At 44.1% G+C, this 10113-nt stretch overlaps 1 protein-coding gene across 3 annotated transcripts in view; it reads right to left on the reverse strand.

Moving 5' to 3' along the window:
- Positions 1-8857, reverse strand: part of LOC112223412 (sodium/potassium-transporting ATPase subunit beta-1-interacting protein 3) — a 125536-nt gene extending 116679 nt beyond the window's left edge. For all 3 annotated transcript variants that reach the window (XM_042304063.1, XM_024386417.1, XM_024386418.1), the window contains exon 1: positions 8529-8857. In XM_042304063.1, the coding sequence (XP_042159997.1) occupies positions 8529-8582 (54 nt within the window). In that variant the 5' untranslated portion in view covers positions 8583-8857. The remainder of the gene's footprint in view (positions 1-8528) is intronic.
- Between the last annotated feature and the right edge of the window lie 1256 nt (positions 8858-10113).

A 10113-nucleotide genomic window follows, 5' to 3' on the forward strand; every position in this document is an offset into this window, starting at 1 on the left:
CCCCACAAGGGTGCGTTCTGAGCCCTCTCCTGTACTCCCTGTTCACCCACGACTGCGTGGCCACGCACGCCTCCAACTCAATCATCAAGTTTGCGGACGACACAACAGTGGTAGGCTTGATTACCAACAACGACGAGACGGCCTACAGGGAGGAGGTGAGGGCCCTCGGAGTGTGGTGTCAGGAAAATAACCTCACACTCAACGTCAACAAAACTAAGGAGATGATTGTGGACTTCAGGAAACAGCAGAGGGAACACCCCCTATCCACATCGATGGAACAGTAGTGGAGAGGGTAGCAAGTTTTAAGTTCCTCGGCATACACATCACAGACAAACTGAATTGGTCCACTCACACAGACAGCATCGTGAAGAAGGCGCAGCAGCGCCTCTTCAACCTCAGGAGGCTGAAGAAATTTGGCTTGTCACCAAAAGCACTCACAAACTTCTACAGATGCACAATCGAGAGCATCCTGGCGGGCTGTATCACCGCCTGGTACGGCAACTGCTCCGCCCTCAACCGTAAGGCTCTCCAGAGGGTAGTGAGGTCTGCACAACGCATCACCGGGGGCAAACTACCTGCCCTCCAGGACACCTACACCACCCGATGTTACAGGAAGGCCATAAAGATCATCAAGGACATCAACCACCCGAGCCACTGCCTGTTCACCCCGCTATCATCCAGAAGGCGAGGTCAGTACAGGTGCATCAAAGCTGGGACCGAGAGACTGAAAAACAGCTTCTATCTCAAGGCCATCAGACTGTTAAACAGCCACCACTAACATTGAGTGGCTGCTGCCAACACACTGACAATGACACGGACTCAACTCCAGCCACTTTAATAATGGGAATTGATGGGAAATTATGTAAATATATAAACAATGCTACCTTATATAATGTTACATTATTCATCCATATGCATTATTCGCATACTCATACTTTAACTCACATATCATCTCATATGTATATACTGCTCTATCAGCTACTGTATGCCTATGCTGCTCTGTACCATCACTCATTCATATATCCTTATGTACATATTCTTTATCCCCTAGCCTTGTTGGTTACTGCATTGTCGGAACTAGAAGCACAAGCATTTCTCTACACTCGCCATCTTAACCATGTTTGTGACAAATAAAATTGAATTTGATTTGATTTGAGTTGCACCCCTAAAAACATTTCTCATAAGAAACTAGCTCCCTGGTACACAGAAAATATCTGAAGCTTCCAGTACTGGCTGGAAGTCAGCTAGCTTGGAAAGACAGTACCGTGCAGTACCATAGAGCCCTTACTGCTGCTCGATCATCCTATTTTTCCAACTTAATTGGGGAAAATAAGAACAATCCCAAATAGATTTTTGATACTGTCACAAAGCTAACTAAAAAGCAGCATTCCCCAAGAGAGGATGACTTTCACTTTAGCAGTGATAAAATTCATGAACTTCTTTGAGGAAAAGATTATGATTATTAGAAAGCAAATTACGGACTCCTCTTTAAATCTGCGTATTCCTTCAAAGCTCAGTTGTCCTGAGTCTGCACAACTCTCCCAGGACCTAGGATCAAGACAGACGCTCAAGTGTTTTAGTACTATATCTCTTGACACAATGATGAAAATAATCATGGCCTCTAAACCTTCAAGCTGCATACTGGACCCTATTCCAACTAAACTACTGAAAGAGCTGCTTCCTGTGCTTGGCCCTCCTATGTTGAACATAATAAACGTCTCTATCCACCGGATGTGTACCAAACACACTAAAAGTGGCAGTAATAAAGCCCCTCTTGAAAAAGCCAAACCTTGACCCAGAAAATATAAAAAACTATAGGCCTATATCAATCTTCCATTCCTCTCAAAATTTTAGAAAAGGCTGTTGCGCAGCAACTTACTGCCTTCCTGAAGACAAACAATGTATACGAAATGCTTCAGTCTGGTTTTAGACCCCATCATAGCACTGAGACGGCACTTGTGAAAGTGGTAAATGACATTTTAATGGCATCGGACCGAGGCTCTGCATCTGTCCTCGTGCTCCTAGACCTTAGTGCTGCTTTTGATACCATCGATCACCACATTCTTTTGGAGAGATTGGAAACCCAAATTGGTCTACACGGACAAGTTCTGGCCTGGTTTAGATCTTATCTGTCGGAAAGATATCAGTTTGTCTCTGTGAATGGTTTGTCCTCTGACAAATCAACTGTAAATTTCGGTGTTCCTCAAGGTTCCGTTTTGGGACCACTATTGTTTTCACTATATATTTTACCTCTTGGGGATGTTATTCGAAAACATAATGTTAACTTTCACTGCTATGCGGATGACACACAGCTGTACATTTCAATGAAACATGGTGAAGCCCCAAAATTGCCCTTGCTAGAAGCATGTGTTTCAGACATAAGGAAGTGGATGGCTGTAAACTTTCTACTTTTAAACTCGGAAAAAACAGAGATGCTTGTTCTAGGTCCCAAGAAACAAAGAGATCTTCTGTTGAATCTGACAATTAATCTTAATGGTTGTACAGTCGTCTCAAATAAAACTGTGAAGGACCTCGGTGTTACTCTGGACCCTGATCTCTCTTTTGAAGAACATATCAAGACCATTTCAAGGACAGCTTTTTTCCATCTACGTAACATTGCAAAAATCAGAAACTTTCTGTCCAAAAATTATGCAGAAAAATTAATCCATGCTTTTGTCACTTCTAGGTTAGACTACTGCAATGCTCTACTTTCCGGCTACCTGGATAAAGCACTAAATAAACTTCAGTTGGTGCTAAATACGTCTGCTAGAATCCTGACTAGAACCAAATAATTTGATCATATTACTCCAGTGCTAGCCTCTCTACACTGGCTTCCTGTCAAAGCAAGGGCTGATTTCAAGGTTTTACTGCTAACCTACAAAGCATTACATGGGCTTGCTCCTACCTATCTCTCTGATTTGGTCCTGCCGTACATACCTACACGTACGCTACGGTCACAAGACGCAGGCCTCCTAATTGTCCCTAGAATTTCTAAGCAAACAGCTGGAGGCAGGGCTTTCTCCTATAGAGCTCCATTTTTATGGAACGGTCTGCCTACCCATGTCAGAGACGCAAACTCGGTCTCAACCTTTAAGTCCTTACTGAAGACTTATCTCTTCAGTGGGTCATATGATTGAGTGTAGTCTGGCCCAGGAGTGGGAAGGTGAACGGAAAGGCTCTGGAGCAACGAACCGCCCTTGCTGTCTCTGCCTGGCCGGTTCCCCTCTTCCCACTGGGATTCTCTGCCTCTAACCCTATTACAGGGGCTGAGTCACTGGCTTACTGGGGCTCTCTCATGCCGTCCCTGGAAGGGGTGCGTCACCTGAGTGGGTTGATTCACTGATGTGGTCATCCTGTCTGGGTTGGCGCCCCCCCTTGGGTTGTGCCATGGCGGAGATGTTTGTGGGCTATACTCAGCCTTGTCTCGGGATGGTAAGTTGGTGGTTGAAGATATCCCTCTAGTGGTGTGGGGGCTGTGCTTTGGCAAAGTGGGTGGGGTTATATCCTTCCTGTTTGGCCCTGTCTGGGGGTGTCCTCGGATGGGGCCACAGTGTCTCCTGACCCCTCCTGTCTCAGCCTCCAGTATTTATGCTGCAGTAGTTAATGTGTCGGGGGGCTAGGGTCAGTTTGTTATTTCTGGAGTAGCTCTCCTGTCCTATTCGGTGTCCTCTGTGAATCTAAGTGTGCGTTCTCTAATTCTCTCTCTCTCTCTCGGAGGACCTGAGCCCTAGGACCATGCCCCAGGACTACCTGACATGATGACTCCTTGCTGTCCCCAGTCCACCTGGCCATGCTGCTGCTCCAGTTTCAACTGTTCTGCCTTATTATTATACGACCATGCTGGTCATTTATGAACATTTGAACATCTTGGCCATGTTCTGTTATAATCTCCACCCGGCACAGCCAGAAGAGGACTGGCCACCCCACATAGCCTGGTTCCTCTCTAGGTTTCTTCCTAGGTTTTGGCCTTTCTAGGGAGTTTTTCCTAGCCACCGTGCTTCTACACCTGCATTGCTTGCTGTTTGGGGTTTTAGGCTGGGTTTCTGTACAGCACTTTGAGATATCAGCTGATGTACGAAGGGCTATATAAATACATTTGATTTGATTTGATAAAGGGCAATGGGTCGCATAACTGATTCAAGTATTTTTAGCCAGATCTTAATTGATATGTTGAATTTTATGTTCCTTTTGATGGCATAGAAGGACCTTCTTGCCTTGACTCTTAGATGATTCACAGCTTATTGGAAGTTACCTCTGGTGCTGATGTTAAGGCCGAGGTATGTAAACATTGTGTGCTCTAGGGCAACGGTGTCTAAATTACATTTCTATTTGTGGTCCTGGCAAATGGACCTTTTTTGAAACACCATTATTTTTGTCTTACTGAGAATTACTCTCAGGACCCAGGTCTGACAGAATCTGTGCAAAAGATCTAGGTGCTGCTGTAGGCCCGACTTGGTTGGGGACAGAAGCACCAGATCATCAGCAAACAGTACACTTTTGACTTCAGATTCTAGTAGGGTTAGGCCAGGTGCTCTCTCCCCCAACCCTCTCTTTCCATCTCCCTCAGCCCTCTCTCCCCAGCCCTCTTTCCTCCTCTATCTCTCTGTGTGTTGTCCAGTAATCCCTGGTGTCCTAGTGAAGGGTGAATTCCCAGGGCCGGAATCCTGCTGGCTAAACAGGTGTTATCAACACGACAGTGCTCCCAGGCCTCCAGAAGAGAAGGAAGGAGGGGGAGGGGAAGTAAGAAGGTCAAGGAGGAGGTAAAGAGAACAGGAGAGGTATCTAGCTGTGAATGGCCGAAGGTGTCTCCAGTGAAGTGTTCGCTTTCTAACAATGGTTTCAATGGGGTCAAGGAGGAGCAACAAACACTAGGGAAAGGATGAGCCTCAGAGGTCTTCAATATCGTACACAAACACAAACCAGCCGAGCTCATGTGAATAATGTATCTGTGACATGTAGACACTGGTGCGTCATTTATGAGGTAAACTAAAACAGGGAGCAGTTGTCTGGTGAAAATGTCTCTAAAAAAAAGGACAACATCCTGTTGTCTGCCCGTCTGCGTGTGCATTCAGTGCATTCGGAAAGTATTCAGACCCCTTGCTTTTTCCACATTTTGCAATGTTACAGCCTTATTCAAAAATGGATAAAATATTTTTCCTCATCAATGTATACACAATATCCCATAATAATAAAGCGAAAACAGGTTTTTAGACATTTTTGCAAATGTATTAAAAATACCAACGGAAATACCTTATTTATGGTCGATATATTGGTAGTCCCATAGGGTGGCGCACAATTGGCCCAGCGTTGTCCAGGCTTGGCCGGGGTAGGCCATCATTATCAATATGAATGTATTCTTAACTGACTTGCATAGTTAAATAAAGGTCAAATAAATCATAAACAATAATACATTAGTATTCAGATCCTTTACTATGAGACTCGTAACTGAGCTTAGGTGCATCCTGTTTCCATTGATCATCCTTGAGACGTTTCTACAACCTGATTGGATTCCACCTGTGGTAAACTCAATTGATTGGACATGATTTGGAAAGGCACACACCAAAGTTGACAGTCCATGTCAGAGCAAAAACCAAGCCATGAGGTCGAACCAATTGTCCATAGAGCTCCGAGACAAAGATTGTGTCAAGGCACAGATCTGGGGAACCAAAACATTTCTGCAAAACCTGGTTTTGCTTTGGCATTATGGGGTATTGTGTGTAGATTGATGGGGGGGGACTATTTAATCAAATGTCGAATAAGGCTGTAACGTAACAGAATGTGGAAAAGGTGAATACTTCTCAAATGCACTGAACGTGTGTCACATTCCTGCCCTGTGGTGACGGTCGTCAACAGCCCTGGACCCCCCTACACACATTACGTCGGAAGCAAAGAGCATTCAGGGAGGAGATTGATCTCCAGGAATCCCACAGCCAGGCAGGCAGCTACCCCCGAGGCAGGGAGAGGAGTGAAGCACCCTGGTAGAGTGCGGAGAGTGCTGCTGAATGGGAGATGATGGCATTGTTGATAGAAATACTATTACATTTCCACCACCATCATTCACACTATTTTTCATACAGTAATGGAGCTCTCTGGAACACGGCTGTACTCACCAGTCTAGAGATTAGGCACTATATGAGAGAGCAAATGGAGCAGAATATTGTTATGGACAAAGACATGAGTATGAGTTACATTGTAACCCACTGTACTGCAACAGGTACAGTATTATACATGGATTGAGGTTGTGAATTGAAGGCTTTACATCACTTTGATTGAACCCTTTGTCATCTACATTCTCCACAACTGTCATAAACGCTAGCCACTCAAATCAAGTACAAATCGTTGCTACAAAACCATGTGTCAATTTCACATGCGCTTGGAATGGATACAGCAATTGAGCTACCACTTATTGGGAATAGAGCTCAGCTTAAGCATGGTTCCATGCCATGCTGCTGTGTTGTTTATAGGAGAACCAATCGATCTCTAGCGGGGGGTTACTGTGACCTGATAGGACCTGGATGACATCACCATGGCCCCTTCGTGAATTCTGACCACTGCACACACACATTTTACTTAAGAAGTGTCTTCTTGACTGAGAAAAAAACCCTTTCTCCTCTCCTCTCCAGTAAGGCATGAACTTTTTAATGATGGTTTCAACAGGGACATGAAGGAGGAAATCAAATGAAAATATAATTGTCACATGCGTTGAATACAACAGGTGTTGACCTTACTGTGAAATGGACAAGCCCTAACCAACAATGCAGTTTAGAAAAATAAGAGTTAAGAAAAAATTTACTAAAGTTTAAAAAAAGTTACAATAAAATAACATTAATGAGGCTATATACCGGGGGTACTGGTATCGAGTCAATGTGCAGGGGTACAGCTTAGTCGAGGACAAATGCACTCTTAACAAAAAAAGTGCTATCTAGAACCGGCTGTCCCCATAGGAAATCCCTTTGAAGAACTATTTTTGGTTCCAGATAGAACCCTTTCCACAGAGGGTTCTACTGGGAACCAAAAAGGGTTCTCCTATTGGGACAGCCAAATAACCCTTTCGGAAGCTCTTTTCTAAGAATGTCGTACCCCTCCCCTCCCACACCCCAAACAGGCAAACATTCCATGAATGTGTTCATGTCTGCGCTTTACTCTCTCTCTCCCTCCTCCCTTCACTATGTCCTTAAACCTAATCTCTGGTGCATGGAAAGAATTACCAGAGCTATGGTTTTTTAAACAAATAAATGGTTGAGTAGAGATGGGGTTACTGGTATTTTAGCTGTTGATATGGTTGTATACTAGGGGCTTACCCAACCTCACTGTGTGAGAGAGCTCTTTTAATGCCATCATAAATAACATTCTCACACCCTGTCACCTCCACTTTCCCCTCCCTGCAGCAGGATGGTGGAGAGAGGGAGAGATGGGGGGGGCTGAGCAAGATCGAAAAATTCAGTGTTTAGTTAGAATGGGGAGGGGGCACTTACGGCAAGTTCACAGCCATTATGTGTAAAATGTCACGTCTCGCACTCCACTGATCACAACCAGGGAACAATCTCTCTCCAGCAGGTTGTAACTAGCTGAAGCCTCACTTTGTGGATCATAGACTCCCAGGGTGATTATTGGTCGGGTGGAAGCTCTCCTACAAAACGATCTATCCAAACTAAACTAATAGGATCGTACATCACAGTCAAAAAGGGATCAACTGTTTGAAAGCAGGCCATTTGTGAAATCAATGAAAGCCAACTCACACGTGTATTTGTTTTCACTGAGGTAGGATTACAAACGGACACCTGACACAGTGACTCAACCGGTGACAAGAGGTTGAACAGTCTTTGTAAAACTCCCTTGTGTGACTGATGTAGCTTAGCCTACTCGGACTTGCCAGTCACAGTAACAACTTTAGCTGAGAAGAAACAATGGTGCTGATGTTGCACAAAACACCAATACAATAGGCTACTGTGGCAATTGTCACGCACAAATCACAGTACACATTGGATAGCAGTACATGGATACACTTGTAGGCTACAGTACAATTGTTTGGTCAGCAGATGTGCGTGGACATGTTTGCACCAGTGTCATAGGGGCTATTTTGCATTTGTGGTGAGTTGATCTGGCCCAATAACTGCACATAACTTTAGCTTGTGGATAAGGGAGTGCACACACACCACTCTTGAATCTTGCCATATGTTCCCTCGCGACTCGCGAAGTGGCCTATCCTCGTGGAACGGACGAGGTGAAGGAAAGAAACAGACAGTGTGCTGCACGTGGATGTTTGGCCACATAATAGGCCTACTGTATGTCAATTGTATTTCACCAGCCATCAAGCTGCCTTCATCAGCTATCACTAATTCAACACGAAAGCACTGGTAGCAAAACTGGTCAGTGTCCACAGTAAATTCACAATAACGTGGCATGATAAAACAAATATTTAAAAAATGTGTTTCACCCAAAACAACATTTAATTTTCTAAACAAAATCAAGAAAACAGAGCAAATTACACTTTTTGTATTCGGCTATAGAAATAACCGGCCACTCACCAGCTGGATCGTGCAAAGAAAGATGAGCGTGCAACGGCCGCTGCAGCACCCCATTGTATTAAAACCCAAATAGCACTCGAGAAACGATGAAAACACACACAACGGTCTAGACTGGTTCACTATGGCAAGGACCTTTCAGTGCAAAGAATGGCTTCAAGCTCGGTTAACGGTGAAAACTGTGTCTGTAAGCTCCAGGCACTGGCGTCCCATGCATTTTCTTTCCCCAAAATGATCGCTTTGTGTGTGAGAGGGGTAACTTGAGTTGATAGCCTACTACCGCTAGCACTCGAGTGTATGTGTGTGTGTGTAGCGGGGCAAGAAGGGGGATAGGCTAGATGGTGTCAAAAACGGATCTTTGGATTTAACAGTGTCCAGTGACACTGGTCTGGTGTTCTCACCTGGTCCCTGTAATGTTTTTCCCCCAAGAGTTTAAACACAATTTTCATACGAACTCTTTTCATAACATGTTATATTGAGTAGGCTACATAATTATGCAAAAGTGGTAGGATATTGTTTTAAATATCCTGTTACTCAACATTTTAGGTGCGGATATATTTTTGCTTCAATATTTTCACAATTTGTTTACAAATTTCATAATAAATGTTGGTAAAGGTGAAACCTAAAAGTAAAGTATTAGCGCAGTGTCAGCTACTGAATGGCATATTTCTCTCATTAGAGTCACTGAGGAGCGATGAGTCCTAAACCATTACGTAATTTAGGCGCCACCCGCTGTTCATTTGACGCTATTACATCAACACAAACATTCGAGAACGCCTTCCATCCTTTTCATGGCCGCATTGCTTATGTTGAACTCATGTAAAATATTAGCCTTGTAAAACGATTGGTCACTAAATCCGTAGGACCATGTAAAAAACAGTTGATCACTGTGCATGCCCTCACCCCTATATACTTATAACTTATTGGTTTGGGTCTGCCCTCTATAGTGCTGTCCAGTGTTAGAACCTGATGTTGAGGCCCATCACTGTACTCTTGATAGTCACCACCAGTGGTGTAAAGTACTTAAGTAAAAATACTTCAAAGTACTACCTAAACCCTTGTGTACTTAACCCTTGTGTACTTAACCCTTGTGTACTTAACCCTTGTGTACTTAACCCTTGGGTAAAAAATGACCCGCCACTATGTTTAACAGCAGAGAAAACGCCCCTAAATTATATTTTTTCAACTTGAAATTTGATGACTTTTCCTAGAGGGACCCCAACATCAGAAAAAGTGAAACATCTCCTTTGTTCATATTTCCATGAAAGCTGTACACCACCAGGGTACAAAGATTGTCTTAGGGTCATTTTTGACCCGGCAGTTGAAAATCATTTACACACCACAAAATCCACAAAGACACACACACACGATGAGAAATTGAGATTATGTGTGCTACTGATTGCACTCAGCCAGCAGCTCCGGAAGAGGAAGATCACCATGGTTGACACAGTTAGAAAGAACAAGCCTGAACTCCCCCCTGCACTCCTCACAACAAGGGGGAGTGAGGCCTTCTCATCAAAGTTTACCTTCACCCCCACCACCACTCTAGTTTCTTACCTCCCAAAGAAGAACAAGAATGTGGTCCTCC

Source organism: Oncorhynchus tshawytscha, linkage group LG22, assembly GCF_018296145.1.
Source record: "Oncorhynchus tshawytscha isolate Ot180627B linkage group LG22, Otsh_v2.0, whole genome shotgun sequence".
Lineage (NCBI taxonomy): Eukaryota > Metazoa > Chordata > Actinopteri > Salmoniformes > Salmonidae > Oncorhynchus > Oncorhynchus tshawytscha.